The sequence below is a fragment of the Anguilla rostrata genome, chromosome 13, assembly GCF_018555375.3.
Source record: "Anguilla rostrata isolate EN2019 chromosome 13, ASM1855537v3, whole genome shotgun sequence".
NCBI classification, from domain to species: domain Eukaryota; kingdom Metazoa; phylum Chordata; class Actinopteri; order Anguilliformes; family Anguillidae; genus Anguilla; species Anguilla rostrata.
This window is the reverse complement of record NC_057945.1, coordinates 22,385,598-22,402,806: the sequence shown is the minus strand read 5'-3', so window position 1 is coordinate 22,402,806 and position 17,209 is coordinate 22,385,598. Positions and strand designations below refer to the sequence as shown.

The 17,209-nt window shown below is 46.4% G+C and overlaps 1 protein-coding gene across 1 annotated transcript in view; it reads left to right on the top strand.

Moving 5' to 3' along the window:
- The window catches only part of il17rd (interleukin 17 receptor D), a 34,210-nt gene that overhangs the window by 12,186 nt on the left and 4,815 nt on the right, over nt 1–17,209 (top strand). The window contains exons 2-11 of the mRNA XM_064304970.1: nt 7,943–8,003; nt 8,879–9,004; nt 11,362–11,480; nt 12,445–12,565; nt 12,949–12,993; nt 13,358–13,509; nt 15,153–15,218; nt 15,684–15,738; nt 16,239–16,349; nt 16,587–16,771. Of these exons, the coding sequence (XP_064161040.1) occupies nt 7,943–8,003; nt 8,879–9,004; nt 11,362–11,480; nt 12,445–12,565; nt 12,949–12,993; nt 13,358–13,509; nt 15,153–15,218; nt 15,684–15,738; nt 16,239–16,349; nt 16,587–16,771 (1,041 nt within the window). The remainder of the gene's footprint in view (nt 1–7,942; nt 8,004–8,878; nt 9,005–11,361; nt 11,481–12,444; nt 12,566–12,948; nt 12,994–13,357; nt 13,510–15,152; nt 15,219–15,683; nt 15,739–16,238; nt 16,350–16,586; nt 16,772–17,209) is intronic.

Sequence of the window (17,209 nt, the reverse complement as noted above, 5' to 3'; positions counted from 1 at the left end):
GGGAATTCTGTTGAGAATCTGATAAGAAACCTGGAAAAATGTTGACTGAATCATGATGTGCTGGTTTTTTGTTTTCCATTTGCATAATTCAAGAAAAAAAACAACATTATTATCATAGAACGGTGTTCTTTTTAATATAATGAAACAAGTAGCCTATGTAATATTTTATGCTAGCAAAATATTTCCCTATCATTGGATTGCAGAAACTTTTCCATGTATGCTCCTGCATGGTTTCTATACATCAACTACTTCAACAAGCCTGAAACAAAGCAATCAGAGTCGTATCACTGTCCCATGGAGTGTCAATAATATTGCTTCTTAAGGGATTAATCCTGCTAGAAAAGAGGACTGATTAGGATTTGGCAGTACCAGGAAGAACATGGATGGGACATTTTTGCCTGAAAGCAATTCTTCTTTATCATCAGCAGAATATATTCATCCAAGTTGATGTAGATTTGAGGCGGGGAAATGTTAGGGCTTTATGAATTTTCAGGTGGAGTATCCCTTTAAATCTTCATTGGTGTCTGTCCCTCTAGTTTCGGGATTTAAAGCGGGGTTTGGAGGGGCACAGTGGCATGGTACTCATACTGATCCCCAGCAGGAGAACTAGCCGTGCCCAGAGCTAGGTGAAGACCCCCCCCCCGGCCCCACTCCAGTCTGCCAGAAAATCAGGGGAAGGGGAGCGGGGGCAGGGGTAAAGCAGTGATTAATTAGCATTAATAGACCCTGATAAAGGACACCAAGGCAGTTGTCCCAGGAAAAATCTCCCTGTGGGAATGTGAAATGGGAGACACATGTTGAGGTAATAGGAACCGCGTGCAGGATGACTTGCGGGCGCGGACCGGCCGTGCCCAGCGTTGTTCGGAGAGGCGCTCCACTTCCTCCTGTCCAGGTCGGGCCGGGCCTGTGGCCACTGGCGTCCATCTTGGCTTCCTGATGAGGCTTTCTTGGAAGCGTTCTTTATTTCAGCCTGGGCCTCCCCCTCCTGCCCTGCAATCTGCTCCTATTCTGACCGCTTCTGGGAAAGCAGAAGCCGCCGCCGCTGCCACCACACCCTTGGTAATTCTAAACTGCTCCCCTAAAGCACTCAGAAGTGTGGGGTAAATAAAGCTGGTGTGTGGGAAAGTATGGGCTTGCTTTACCTTGAGGCAGAATGGGTTGTGCGCTTAAGGCTTTTGTGTAAGGTTGAATTTGGAAAAGTCCTTAAATCTGACACGCTTCTGTTTTTTAACTATATTTTTTCAGTGTATGAGAATTTCTGCAATAGGCATTAGGTAGCGGGTTGTTCTTCTTTGGACACCTGTCTTGTGTGTCCTTAAATTGGAAGTTACTCTGTTGAATTTGTATATCCCTGGGTGGGATGTTGCCAAGGCAACAACATATGAAGGAACTGCTTGGCCGGTGGGACTGCAGAGGATTGAGAGAGCAGTGCTTCAGAGGAGTCACATGACCTTCTTCTGGCCATTTCACGGTGCTGGCAAGAGTGCCTCTCCCAGTCCCTTTCTTTCAGGTTTTGCCAAGTTGGAACAACCTGAGATCCAAGGGGAGTGGGCAGAAATAAGCTAAAACTCTAAAGGCATAAAAAGAGCAGGAAATTGAGCTCCATTAAAGACTATGAGAGTAAAACCTGTAAGTATTAAAATGACAAAAGCTGTTAATTCAGCTGGAGATGATAGACTTGCCCTGTTGTTCATAGGCCAATGTCAGAAGACACTTTTGATAACTGTAAAGGACAAAAAAGGTACCTTCCTACGTTTCAGGTGTCCAGTGAACACCTGGCTGTGTGAGCCTTAATTGCAGGTTTATGCCTTATCCAAAAATTGGCACTGTGTTTCACTTCCACCCCCCCCCCCCCTCCCCAAATTACAGTTTGGGCTCATTGTCACTAACCCTTCTTTGAGTGAAATTTTCTGTAGTCTATTGTTTTCAATAATACTGATAACTGCGGCTTTATTTCCTGATTTATTTATGTTTGTCATGGTCCAGGCCATTTCTACAATGGCTGCCTGGGTCATTTGGCAAATTATTCAGCTTGCTGAAGCTGAAGCTATGAAAATAAGCCTTGCCCACAGATCAGAACCTCTCGCTCTGTTGTTTTAATATTCTTGGCAATTTCTTGAGCAAACACGGAAAATTGGTCATTTTGAGATTTGTTTGTTTTTCTTGTTACCCACTCCGTGGTCTCAGTGGGAGAAGCGTAACATACCCAGCAGAGCAGAGAGATCTTGGTAAGGGCTTAATCACCGCGTGTAACATAAACACACACACGCACTGCGGCGGCCCCACCTTTAACCTCTTCTGGTTTGGGGGCGAGCTGAGGGGGCACCGTTCTCTCCTTTTAATCTAACAAAACCGCACGCTCCATGTTTTTGCCATATTGTGTCTTGCGATCCCTCCGTTCTGACGTGATTTGCTAATTAGGTCTGGGGAGACGAAGGTAGAGGGACGAGGATTGGCCAGGGGTGAGGGGGGTGCAGAGGGTGATGTAGTTTTGAAGGTTTGTATTGCGATAACATCACTGCCGACAGAGGGGTTGGAGGTGGGTTGGGGGGGGGGGGGGGGGGGTTCGCAGTTGGATCAAAATGAACTTTACGCTAAAGCCCAGCAAATGTTACCGGTTAATTAAGCTGGAGTGTTTCCCCTAGGATTAGGTTTTGCCCCTCTCCCACCTGCCCCCCATCCCTGCTCCCCCCGCCCCCTCCCCCCCCACCCCACCCCTAGTCACTAGGACAAGCTATAAATGTGCAGTAATTAATCACTGCAGCAAAAGAATGTCAGTAAGATCTCTAGTCGACAAACAAATGATAGCACATGCGTTTTTGTCTTCTTCTGGAGGAGGTTTTCTTTTTGTCTTTTGGAAGATTTAAGGGGAAGAGGAACAGGGAGGGAAGGAAGGCCGGCTGGGGGCTGTGGGCCGGGTTTGGGGATCAAACAAACAGTTCCCCTCTCTTTTTTTTAAGGTCTCTGCCTGTTTGTTTGGAGTCGTCTCCATATGGGTTGCAGCTAATGGGGTTTTTTAAAGAGAACCATCCCCACTTGTAACATAGCTGGCAGTGTTCTCATTAAATGAATTTCATGTGTGAGGTTGGATGCCAGAAAAGCCTTTAATCTGAGTACCTTTGAATGTAGGGGAAAAAAACTGCAAGGGAACCACTGATAAAGTAACAAACAAGGCTTCCTTCTCTGTAGGCTCGCGTCAAAAAAGGACCCCACTTTAGCGTGGTACGGGAAGCATATTTTGGTGGGGTTTGGAGGAGCGGCCATGTTTTCTTTCATCTACTCATTCAAAGTGCGAGATGCGGCAGAGGCGGCGAAGGAACGTGCTCCTTACTGATAAAAAGGAACTTGAAAGGTTGCATGCGAGGTGCCCGAGGGCCTGGTAGGGAAAGCCCTGCAGTCTGTGAGGCAGGGAGCTGTCTCTGCGATGGTTTAATTACTGTTATTACGCAGAGGAGAGACGGAACACCTGGTTTTGAGGAGGGTCTGGTTCGTGCTTGAGGAAGAACCCCTTGAACCCTCGGCCCTCTCCTGCCGTCATCCCACCGCCAGCCTGAGTCAGGAGACTGCCTCTCTGACGCCTCGTCCAGCCTTCTCACTTTTACACCCGTTCTCTTTGCATTTACATTTAGGCAGGTATCCAGAGCCGTTGGCATACGTGCATACGTACAGGTTTAGGCAACAAACAGCGCTCATTCCAAGTCGTCAGTGCCACAGCAGATAGCAGTCAATACACAGTCTATCACCATGAAGTAAGAAGCCATAGTAGGTGCAAGGGGGAAATGGAGAATGTAGTATTAATATGAAACAAATGGGTCCTTGATTCTGGGGGCATGGGAAACGGATGTCAGTTTGAAAAGGGAGAGTGCAGGAGCAGCCGGCTCCGTTTCCTCAGGCGAGGCATGAAGTGGATTCACGGGATGGTCCTGATCCCGGAGTGGCGGGCTGGATTCTCCTGTCGCAGCTTGCGCAGCCAGAAGCGATGAGCGCAGCATAAATTAGGCCTGTGTCGCTGGGGAAGGGCTCGGTGTTCCTGGTGGCTCTGCGCTCTGATGAAGCTGCCGGTGAGGGGGCTGGCAGTGTGCAGTGTGACTGCCCGTTTCAGCCAATGGGGGAGTGTGAACGCACATCGAGGGGGGTCAGATCGGTTTCCGTCCTCGGGAGAAGGGGGTGAAATAGGGCCTTCTGTTTCTGAACCATCTTGATATGGCTTGAGGCAGGTATGTGTGCTTCTCTCCAGGCCCCTCTTAATTTGGCCTATTAAGAGCTTTGGAGTTTTGTAGGGGAATGTTCGACGTGTGGATGATTGACCGTCAGCTGACCTCCCTCTTATTACCTCTTGGGCAACATTTTGGCTCATTTGCCACATGGGAAGCTGCTAGTTTATGAAGCCCAGCCCTCCATCCACAGCCCAAACTGCCCTGCCACCCTCTGCTTCGGCTCTGACTTCCAACTGTCCCGTTTAAAGCTTAAAAGATGCCAGTTGGCTGTAGAGGCTGTTAGACGCCTCCTAAATTAGGGGGACAGCAGACCAGGGTAGGGGTGGTCATTACCAGTGCCTCTGCAACACACCACAAATCCTCCCCCACAGGACCAAAGAGCAGGCCCCTGCCTTTTGGAGGGGGCTGCTGTTAAAACAGGGGGTGTCTCTTTGAAAAGGGTGTCGCAGGGAGTGTGGCGAGGGGCCCCCACCATGCGGGACGGCTGTGGAGGTGTGAGGCCGGGGGGGTGGGGGGGTTGGGGGGCTGTGATTAGTTTCAGGTGTGGCGCTCGGACTGTGCTCTGCTCCGACCCGCAGGATGCCCCTCTGTGCGCGGTGTGTTCAGAGGCCCTGCGGCGGCCGGTGCCAGGGCCCCATTAGAGCAGCCCAAGGGCGGCCGCTAACACTTCATTAAGCAGCTCAATTAGCCGCCAGCTCGCGGCCCCTACCTCCTCTCTGAAGCCAGTAAACCTCTGCTGCTTAACGAAGAAAATAGTTTTTTTCCCCACATTTTTTTAATGAATGTCTGACTCACAAAATATGTCACTGCAAGGAACCGCCTGGTTTTCTACTTTTTTGTTGTTGTTGTTGCTGTGTGGCGTGCGATGTTTGACCAGGGATACACGTGGAGACGGTCGGGGGCTGGAAAGGCGCTCTTTAACAGGGGGAAGGAACGGGGGAGAGCCCATTGACTGATTGATTGTTGTGGAAAGCGCGTGTGAGAATGGCGGCAGCCTCAGCGGTGGGGTCCCTCGTGTCCGTGCCGCGGTGGTCTGCCTCTCCCTGCTTCGCTTCAGATGCACACATCTGGCCGGGGGCGGGGGGCAGGGGCGGAGGAAGGAGGTGGGGGGGGGGGCGGTCAGGATAGCTCATTAGCACACCTCCGTAGGGTAAGTAGAATTGCGCTGCCTTGTTTTAGCTCCCATAAATTGTTGAAACTTTGACAAATGTAGTATTTTGTGTATTTCTGTATTTTTTTTCTCTCTTGTTAAATGTGATTCATTTGTTTATTTGATTGAAGTGCTAATCCTCAGAGTAGCATTTCTAGTGTGGATTTGCTTTGTTAAATCGCTGTACTGTGGAGCAGTGGGGTTCGGGGAGTCAAAACTGTGTTGGTTCATGTGCTGCCGTATTTACCCAAGATACCCTAGATAGCCTGGATTTGTGTGTATATGTACTTGTGTGCATATGGGGGTGCTGGTGAATGTTTTTAGGAACACACATAATAGGTTGTTATGGTGAAAATACATACAAGCAGGTTTATGTAAACTGTACATTCTGTTTGCAGTTAAATCTATTTTTTTCTATGTGTAAGCATCTGTAATGATTTAAAAATGACTTCAAGTTCAGTTGTCTACATTGTTAATTTAAAGGTCCTGGCAACTGGGTTCAAATTGTAGTTATAAGTGATTGTCTTCTTAATATTTAAACCTGAAGATCATTCAATGTGTGATAAAGTTGTAACGCTGAGCTACTGTACACTAACATTAGACTGTATAGCAGTCTCAACCTCGGGACATTAAACTTGAATAAAGAAAAGTAAAAGTATTTGATGTCTACGCTTGAAAACTGTTTAATTGTCACTAGGTAACGGTAGGCCTACTTACTGTTCCAGCATTCTGCAACAAGTTCTAGGTGAAAATGTCCACTGTAAATACTAACTGTATGGGTTATGGTAATATAGCAGTGCCTGTGGGCTCCAGATATAAAACCCATTTCTTGTAGGTCTGTTCATTTTTGTGTAAAGAAAAAAGCATTTTGCTTTCTCCACGTCCAGAGCAGGGGCAATGCTTAGACATTTTTAACTTAGCTTGCCTTACCAGCGAGCAAGCACGGCGTTTACGTATTACTCGTAGAAAAGATTTAATTGGACTTAAGGTTTTTAATACGTAACTAACACCCAGTTAACCCCGCCCACTGAAAACCTGGCGTTTGGCCAAGGGGGAAAGCAAGTCAATTTTGGCACAGGCTTTTATACATTTTTTTAATTTATTTTTTTGCAAGAAGCACAAAAATATCCATCGGCTGTCTGTGAATTCAAAAAAGTATTAAAACAACACATCAGCAAAGAATTAGCTGATTTCAGTTTCCTGGACCTTTAATAGGCCATTCAAATATTATCAGGATATGATCTGGTCTAAATATGCAGCTAAAGAGTATAGCCCTTTTCTCCTGAGGCAGTGTTTCTGATTGAATAGTATGGGGAAGAGAGCTTATAGCTGTGAGTTTGAGTACAGGCAGGATCAACAGAGCACAGATAGACAAACATAGATTGCTTAAATGCAACAGATGAGGTCATGAGCTGACATATTTCACCAAACAAGTCTGGGAATGCCTGTTATGTGGTTTCCAAGGAGATGGGAACTCCAGGATAGACACAGCCAGTAGATGCAACATGTCTGAAAAAACGTTTTTGAAATAAAGCCACTGAAGGAATTTTCTTCATGCTGCAAATTCCTGCTTTCAGCTCCCAGCAGACACAATGCTATTACTGAATACACCACACAAGTTCAACTTCAGCTGCCTGTGAGGAACATAAATTATTCTGTGACCAATGTATCATCGAGTTATTCTCAACTTTGAATTGCAAATGTATGGAAGCATTATTTTTAAAAATGCAAACATATTTTGTCCCTGAGACTTTTAGTGATTACTAGGATTTCATACATTTATTTGTGACAAAATGCTGATTAACTCCAGGTCCAGGCATCTTCCTTATCTGAAAGGTATGAAGGTTAACCGTGCAACATCCTATCATGGAGGTAACTTCCCCTTTCCATGATTTGGTGAATGATTATGGGATAGGAGTGTTTGGATTATAGATGAGGAAGTTTGCCAGGCTGCAGTGTAGCACATGGCCACTGAGCTGACCTACCGCCTCATGGCATGGACTCTCCCTTACCCACCCCCCCCACCCCCACCCCCCCACCCCCCTCAGGCAGCAATCTGTCTCAGGTCAGTTCCATTGTTGCTCCAAACATGGTCTTCTCCCCCCCTCCCCCCCCCCCCAGTCCGTGTGTTCCTTTTTCCATGTGAGCGTATCTAACGTCCGCCTTATGCAAGTGCTCGGTAGGTTTCGTAACCCCCCCACTGCCGGCCCCCCTGTTTTTGGCCATTCCTTCCGTCCCTGTTGGGTTGCCCTGGCCCCTTCCCTGATGGAGGCTGGGAGGGGTGGAGAGGAGGGTGGGCGGAGCAGCAGGAAGCCTGGCGGGGTTCCCCGATCGCAGGCTGAAGCTGCAGCCGCGTGATGCGCCAGCCGTGCCGTCGCTCCGGGTGACCGTGCCGGTGCCTGGTCGGTGTACTCCCCTCTGCTGCTCTCCTTTGGTTGCCGCGGACAATTGGAACAAGAGTCGGCCGCCGCTGAGCCTGGTTACTGATTCAGAAGAACAGTCATAGTGACTGCTGGGCCTGATTACTGAAGTGGGCTTTCTCTCTCTCTCTCTCTCTCTCTCTCTCTCTTTCTAGGGTCTCCTGTCCAGTTCTGACGGCAGTGGGCGGAAGGCTGGGGTCACGTTCCGGACCGACAGTAAGTCTTTTTTTTTTTTTTTGTGCCTCTGCATTTTAATGACGGTACGATTGGGAAACATCTCCTAAACTCTTTAAGCAGACTGCTGAATGAATAAACTTTATTCCACGGCATTAAATGGCCCTAGGAACCCACAGATCCCCTTCCTCCTTCCACATTCTTGCCTGGCAAATTTTTCCACCGAAAGTCAAATTTTCTCTTGACGCTAATCCTGATTTTCCCAGCAGTCAGCTCCCATTGTCTGTGACTGTCAGAGGGAACCGTTCCATTCAGTGGCCACTGGTTTAGCATCACAATGGCTGCTGTTCAGAACCGGGAGGGGGTGGGGGGTGCTTGGGAGGGGGGGCGGGATTGGCGTACCGTGACTGGGCGCTCCTCGTCCTCTACCTGATGAGCGTTCAACAAGGCGAACCTTTGTGGCAAACTGTGTTCTCTTGTAACGGTCACTGTTTAAAAAAAAAAAAAAAAAAAAACCAACAAAATAAAACGCCCAGCTTGACAGAGCTGTCCCTCCTGGGCACCCAGTGAAAGCACTTTTGGGTTAACATTTCTGCATCTCTCTCCATCCCTCCATCTGCATTCATTTCCATCCTTCTCTCGGTCTGTGTCCCTCTGCATTTTTCTCTGTCTCTCTCTCCCTCTACCCTGATCCCTCTCACTCCATCTCTCACTGTTTCTCTCTCACTTTCTCTCATGCTATCACACTTTCTCTTTCCCTCTTCTCATGGTCTCCCTCACTTTCTTTCCCTCTCTCTTTCTTTCACTCTCTCTCCCCCTCACTTTCTCTCTGGCTTTCTTCTCACTCTCTTTCTTCCTCCCTCTCCTGGCCTCTTCCCCTATCTCTCTCCCTCCCTCCCTCTGTCTCATTACTGCAGACTGCTCGCTGAACTGGAACCCCTTGGGGAAGCACGCCATCCATGAAGTCAGCAACGTCACCTTCAGCCACCTGGCCTGTGACAACCAGGCGGCCGTGGTGGTGCACTGGATGCCAAGCCCGCTGGGTAATGTGCCCCCCCACCACGCCTTTGTGCCCCCCCCCACTTCTGTGCCCCCCCACCACGCATTTGTGCCCCCCCCCCCCCACACTTCTGTGCCCCCCCCACCACGCCTTTGTGCCCCCCCACGCTTCTGTGCCCCCCCCCCCCACACCACGCTTCTGTGCCAGATAGAATGGGCTCATGCCCCCACTTACATATAATGCTTTCTGTAAAGAGACAGCATAAAAACAGAATATTTCAACAAATTGTTCAAAGAAACCACACTTACTTTTAAACCACAGATGTGAGTTAGCAGACTGTTACCTGGGAGGGTAGAATGTGACTGGCATAGATTGCTGGTTTCTTTTTTGGTTTCTTTTTTCCATTTTTTGTGTGCGGAAGGCTTTGATGGATTATCATGTGTTCAAAGACTGAACACTCCAATGCAGAGGCAGGGGCTCTGTACAGGAGGATGCTGGTACAGAGCATGGCACATAGTAGCTACTGCTCTGGAGACCCATAAATCATGAGAGAGTGTCCCCTATAGCCCGCAGCAGGAGTGTAAGATGAGTCGCTGTGCCTGCATTTCAGAGGGGAAGTGGATCAACACAACCCCATGTTTAGTGTTCGGGGGGATTCATGTGCACCTGGCGTACGCATCTGTGCACACTTAAAAACATGCCCCTGTGTGTGTCTGTGTCTGTGTCTGTGCTTGTGGCTGCATTCAATAAACATTTTTCCTGTCTTCCAAGTACATGCAGCCCTTGCACTTTTTCTTCACAAACCCAGTTTGGTGAGTTAGTTTTAGTGGTTCATCATGCATAATCGCACAAGGGCCAGATTAATCGTGGGTATCTCGGACAGCACTGAGGAGAGAAATTGGGGAAAGTAGCACCTCTTCAAAGCCCTCATGCTAACTGTCGTGATCAAAGCATCAGCCCCCCCCCCCCCCCGCCCCCAGGTTGGTTATTCTTATGCCCTGACACTAACTATAATTTCTCAAAGAGAGAGACTGAGAGAGATGAAGAGAAAGAAAGAGTGAGTCTGCATTATAGCCCCTGTGATGTCCCGTGAAGGAATGTGTGTGAGAGAGAGCGAGAGGGGGAGAGGTAGGAAGAGGTAGAAAGCGGGGGGGGGGAGAGTGGGAGACGGGGGGCGGGGGGAGATGCCCCTGGCTTCCGCATGTTGGAGCCCTATTGAACCTGGTAATCTGAGGCCCTGGCTGAGCCCCAGAACAATGAGGCCTGCTGTTTGCAGGGCGCTGGGGGTTAGTCCCTCTGACTGATGCAGAGCTCAGCACTGCTCAGGTAAATATATATCCATTAAAAAAAAACCTGTCTCTGAAAAAATGTCAAATAATAAGAGCAGGCGGCGCTCTTTTCTGTGAGAGCGCGTATAGTGTTGCCACGGTAGCTGGCGGCTGACGGAACACGACCAGTCGGGCGGCTTTTCCCTCCCCTCTGGTTGTTTTTTCTCTTTCTCTTTCTTGTCTCCTGTGAGGGAGGCGGAGGCATGATAGGATCTCCAGGGCGACGGAGGTGTGGAGTTACACCCTCCAAAGAGAGGAGACCCTTTCAGATCCACTCCTTATCGCCGTAATAGGAACCACACGGAATGTGTGTGTGTGTGTGTGTGTGAGTGTGTGTGTGAATGTGTGTGAGAGTGTGTGCGAGTCTGTCTGTGTGTGTGTCTGAGCGTGTATGAGTGTGAGTGTGTGTCTGTGTGTGGTGTTATGAGTGTGTGTAGAGTGTGTGCGTGTCTGAGCGTGTATGAGTGTGAGTGTGTGTTGTGTCGTGTGTGAGTTGAGTGTGTGTGTGAGTTTCTGTGTGTGGTTGTGGTGTAGTGTGTCTGTGTGTCTTGTGTTAGGTGTAGCGTGTGTATGTATAAGGTAGGCAGAAATGTAATTTAAAGGGAGGTGTGTTGGCCCCTCTGAAGGGCGAGGGGAATGCTGGCATGCAGGTATGTCTCTCATCCCTGCGCTTGGGTCTGTGCCCTGGCGAACACGCCCCTCCCACCTCCCAGCCCTCAGACAGACTCACACACGCACGCACGCACACGCACACACACACACACACACACACACCAGCACCTATGTGCCCTGGGGACGGGGATGGGGGGAATGTAAACAGTGTTGAGGGTAAGTTTGAAATCTGTTTTTAAAATCTACAGATTGCTTGTGCAGCTCTGTGCCAGTGGGTTTTTTTTTCTGCCATCAGATAAAATGATGCCTTGGTTAGGAAGCTAATCTATAAGGTGTGCTGCACCATGGTGAAACGCGCGTGTGATTGTGTGATTGTGTGACTGTGTGATTGTGTGTTGGTGTGATTGTGTGTTGGTGTGTGTTCCGATGGCCTGTGACAGGCGTACGTTTCTCTGCGCAGGGATTGAGCATGTGCGGGGCTTCAGGGTGTATCTGGAGGATAAGAACCCAGAGGGCAAGCAGTGCCAGCACATGGTCCTGAAGGATCCTCGACAGCTTAACTTCTCCTTCAGGAATGTGGTAATGACACTCATCTGTCCCACAGTCATTTTTACTCTTTAATATGCATATTTCTGAGGTGCACACAAGCTGGTTATGAAAAATCATGCGACTAGATTTGTATGATGATAATAATACTGCTACTGTTGTTACTCCTTGCCTCTGCTACTACTATGTCCTTGTGCAAGTTAATTGAATAACTGGTTGATTTGTTTTTCGTCTTCTTTTCATTTGATGACAAATGGTGTTCACCATTTGTTCTTAAATTTTTTTGAAACCCTATGAATCTCTTCAAAAATGTACTTCTAGTTTTAATTCTCTGGGTATTCAATTCCAGTGATTTCTTTGACATATCAAGTGGATGGGTTAGCCATATTGCATTATCCCAGCGTATCAGAAAAAAAAATGAAGTGTCAAATCGGAAACTAGAAATGGAGGAATCCAACAGGCACAGACTAACTTAACTCACAGAAAAAAACAATAAGAATTTAAGAAGATATAGATGGATGAACAAAGGGGTGACTAGAATAATAGTGAGCAAGAACAAGAATTAGGTGTGATGATGGAATGCATGGACACACTTGGATTGAGAATGGTCTGGAAAATATGCAAATTAAGAATGTTGTGGAATATATGGATGAAATGTAAACAAAGATGGCTGCAAATGAAAATCAAAGTATATGCTTGATTCAGTTAATTAGCACAAGAGGTACTACTATTACTAATAGCAACTATATATTTCTGTGTAATTTCATGAACAATTTAATGGAAAATATCCCTCATCTCTAGATTGAGGAAAGGAAATGTGGAAGCAGGGCTCCTATCCAATGACTGCTGTTGCTGTGAGAAGGTTAATTTTTGTTGGGAAATGATGTCCGTGGCTCTAGTGACGTCATTGGCTGTTGTGACATCACTGGCTCTTGTTTCTGTGAGGTGGTTGAGTTGTAAAAGGAAGTGATGTCACTGCCTCTTGTCACCCAAACAGAAAATGAGCTCACAGCCCTTTCCCGGACTGGAATTTGAGACCGACTATATGATCCGGATCGTGCCATTCCCCACCTTCATGAACGAAAGCTACTTCCCTCCATCTTTCCTTCGTACCAATAGTAAGAGCACTATACATATCACACATGGAAGCACTACAGCCAGACCCCTATGCATTGTTTTTCCCCTTACGGGTGTGACTGTGTGTAATACAGTAAAGTGGAAGCACTTTCAGATGGATTGGTTTGGTCAGTTCCGTTTCAATTCACTGAATTCACTGTAGTGAACTGAAATTCAACTTATCAATTGAAAATTCATCATTGAACAGTATGAATGGATGGAACCTATTTATTTTACTTTTGAATGTTTGTTGTTTTTGTTTTGCACTGTCCATTCAAAACAAAATCAATAAAACATCATTAATAAAAGAAACTGGAGATGTATCTGAAATGGGAGAGTGCAGCAGAGAGAAGCAGCCCCATGTCTGTTTTGTTGTGTTTTCTAGCTTGTGAAGTACTCCTGGGCTCAGATAACCTGGTCTGCAAACCATGTGAGTCTTTGCTCTTGATTTCTGGGGAAATGGTAACCGTCTTTTACGGCTAGCTTCTGCCAGAGTGCTAAATGCCCGTGAGGGAGAGGGGGATCTCGTTGGAGATGGTGCTTCAAGAAATTTAAACCACTGATCTATAATATAAGTTAAAACTTACTATAGAGCCTCTCAGATTGCTGGAAACTAATCTCAAGTTTGAGAATGTGAGAGGCTGATTGAGAGAGTGTGGGGGGAGTTGGGGGGCGGGGGGGGGGAAGCAAAGTAGGGTCTAATAACTGCTCTGTGCGCCCGTGTCTTTGTGGTTGGATTTGATGTAATTCCAATATGTTGCTCTCTTTTGCCTCTTTCTGTACCTGTCAATCAGTCTGGAAGCCCAAGAGCCTGAACATCTCTCAGCTGGGGTCCAGCCTCCTGGTGGTGTTTGATCATGCCCCGCCCACATTCAGCTTCAGCGCGTACTACGTTTATTACAGGCTTAGGCAGGAGAGCTCTTTCAGGCTCAAGTGCTGCAAGCCGGTAAGGACAGAGGTGAAACACCATTTCAAGAATCCACCTTGTGGAGTCCATTACATCACGTTCATTTAGGATGCAACTTTGCATTCAGTTCAGTTTTGTTTGTATAGTGCATAATATCAAGACAAAGATCACAAGGATGCTTTACTGGAAAATGGAGAAGCAGGGAATTTGTGAACTGAATAGAACTTGTGTAAGTAAATGGAACTATGTTTAGAGAACTGATTTAAGAGAACATTACTGAGATATGAGCAACAGTGCTGACTATGGCAACTTATACACAAATTTGTATTGCATACTATAATACTAATTTTGAATATGTAATACCAAGTAGGTACATGTGTGTGTTTGTTTAGCTTCATTCCTCATAGCTGAAAAACAATAAAATTAACAATAATTCAGCCTAAGCATCATTGAGATAAAAAAATAAATTAAAAAAAAGGTTTTCAGAGAGATACCTGGCTGTAAACTGCAAGTAAGGCGATCTCCTTTTCTGTTTTGGGCCATGGATTGGATTGTGGATTGGCTGGGGAGACACGCCCTTCTGCTTTGAACAATGGGTGTAGCCTATCAGACGCCCAGCCAAATAGATTTTAGGAGGAGCCACCTCCTGAACCTTCTCAGAACCTTGGGTCGTAGTTCACTCTCTTGACCTGCTGTCATAGTGAACACAAAGAGCTTGCAATTTTGTCTCATATACATTCGCACACCAAGGACTCGCAAGACACACAAGACTCCAGCCAGCTCATCAAGGAACAGTTCAGGGATAGGTGTCTTGCTCAAGGACACTATAAGACACTTTTTTTTACCCAGAGGTCTGGGGATCGAACTGGATGACAGCTCCTGAGCTAAAGTTGCCCCAAAAGAAGGCGTTGCATCAGCGACCTTTAAAAATGCTTTCTGAGAACAAACTGAATAATGATGAGACCACCTGTTTGCAATAAGCTACTTTCCAAATGTGTAAAAACTCAAGATATTGGAAAAGTGAGCATTGCTCACAAATTACATAGTTAGTGTTTCAGACATGTCCCTTAAAGGGTTCGAGATACCAAGATGACCATGTATACAGGAATGTTGATGACCTTTGCATTTCATGTTGAAAGTGAACTGCTTATTTGGAATATAACTATAACCAGTCAAAGAACATTATCCAGAATACTGTGTGCATGTTATAACATAGTCAATGTGTGTCCTGTCCAGTAATGCAAAGAAAATGTATCTGAACCAGCGATATAAAAGAGCAAAGTAAAGCAGCCACAATAAAACAACAAAGCTAAGTTCGCTGGCCTCATACCTAAAAAGAAAAACTGGACTGAAGCTGGCTTGGTAGTTGGTACAGACAGGCGCTTTACACTGCCATGTTTAATTGCGTTTGATGAGCCATTGTGTTGGTGTTTTGGCTCAGAGTGGCCTTAGTCATAAGATCCAAAAACATGGCCTAATGAAGCTCAAACTGTGCCGGTACATTTACACCATGCCCTGGTTTTTTTACCAACGGTTGAACACAATTAAATATTGCCGTGTATTAAGCTAGCCCGTTCAAGTCTGCCTTTTAGGGTGCAGCATTTTTTTCTCTTAATGAGCATATAATTATTTGACCTTTTAAACAGTGTTGTGTATTAATTAAGCCTGTTATCTGCCTCCAGGAATCCAGCTCTTACAAAACAACATGTGTTCTCCCAGATGTAACGCCAGGAACTTACACAATCGAGGTAAGGAATTATGGGAAACATGATTTTTGGAATTCTTTTGATTATTGTAAAAATATATTTTCTTGGCCCATCATAGAGCTAAATCTCATTCTTAAGCTCTGTGGCAACATCCATAAATGCTAATGCTCCTAACCACAAATAGGTAGGTGTGATATGCCACTTATGATGCAGCAAGTAGCATTAGCATGACACGCAAAGTGACACACACTAAATGCCTCTTTGCAGTTACTGACAGAAGTAATTATGGATTACTATTTTTGAACGTGTTCTCTTGATTAGAAAAGGGAATCGCATATGCATTTGAAGTGTTCCATCAGTAGGAGGAGGGTGTTTACTGTTTAATTAAAAATAGTTTTTGGCATGGCAGTGTGCAAGAATATATGTTTAAAAGCCAGAACTGCCAGTTAAACTGAACAAACTGCAGCAGGGATGACTCACTGGTGTCATGTATACCTTTGCACCCAGCTCCGAGATGACAACAACACCACTAGGAGACAAGCCCAGTACCACGTGAGCCAAGGTAAATTTGAACCCCTCATACTCGACCATAAAATGGCTGCCAGGCTCTGCTAGGTATTGTCATGGTGATTTAGATTTGAGGAAACATGTTTTGTCTGGATTGTCAGACATTGAGCTGCACGGTGTGAACTCTATAGTGATTGGATTTGAGGAAGTATTTGTTTCCTGTTGATTGCTGTTCGTGGATTTCAAGCTGTACTATGCAAACTCTATGGTGATCAAGTTTGAGGAAGTGTTGATTTGCCGTTGCCTGTTATTCCTGAATGTTGAGTTGTGCTGCATGTCTCACTTTGCAGTCCTGGGTGATTATGTCCCAGAGTTGTGCTGTCTCACTCTCCCAGTACATTTCATTGTTGTTATTAGTATTATTATTTTATTTTGTTTTACAAGCAATATTTCCTTTTCTGTTGAGTTGAGTGTCCAGGTGTGTTCAGATGTGTGATTAGGCTGTTTATTGCTCCTGCGTGTTGAGTTGCATTCCGTGCTGTCACTCTCTCACAGTGCACTCCCCCTGGGCGGGGCCTATCCGGGCCATGGCCATCACTGTGCCCCTGGTAATCATGTCCGCCTTTGCCACACTCTTCACCGTCATGTGCCGCAAGAAACAGCAGGGTGAGCCCCACCATGCCGTACTGCCTCTCATTACACCTCAGCCCGTCTGTTACAGCAGCTGCGAAATACCATCAGACATACCCGTCTGCAGAGATCTGCTTTCTATTTCCTATAGTGTATCTTGGTCATATATATATATTTTTTTTAGATAGGAAAAAAGTGCATTAAACGCTGCTTAAAACAATGGTTCCACACCTTCATGTTCCACCCCTCCTGTTTCCGTGATTCCTCGCGCAGAAAACATCTACTCCCACCTGGACGAAGAGAGCTCTGAGTCGTCCTCTCACACCACTGCCTTAAACGCAGATAGGCCCTGGCCCCGCCCCAAGGTCTTCATCTGCTACTCGAGCCGAGACGGCCCCAAGCACCTCGCTGTCGTCCAGAGCTTCGCCAACTTCCTGCAGGACTTCTGCGGCTGTGAGGTACGGTATATGCTCTGCCAGCAGGCTTGGGCCAAACCTTAGGCTGACCAAAACCAACTGTTCCGAACATCATTTATAAGAAAGAGCCCTGGTGAGCTCAGAAATCACAAAGAGCCTGGTAAGCCAAGGAAGTAACCAAAATGTATAAAAAAAACAAAAAAGAGTAAAAGTTGTGAATGTGCGCTTTAACCACATGCGAATTGATTGATTACAAATCTAAAATTGTGGAGTGCACAGCCAAACACTGAACATGTCTTCGTCCCGTGTGCTCAATCAACTGGGCTGACACGCTGGTTAAATATGTACATTGAGGTGTTGTCTGAATTATTAAAGGCCAACGAATCAAATACATTCATGCTTGGAGGTGTGCTGTTGGTCATCCAGGGCTGTGTATGTGTTTAACATTCAGTGTGAAATAGGCAAGACCAGTGCATTAAA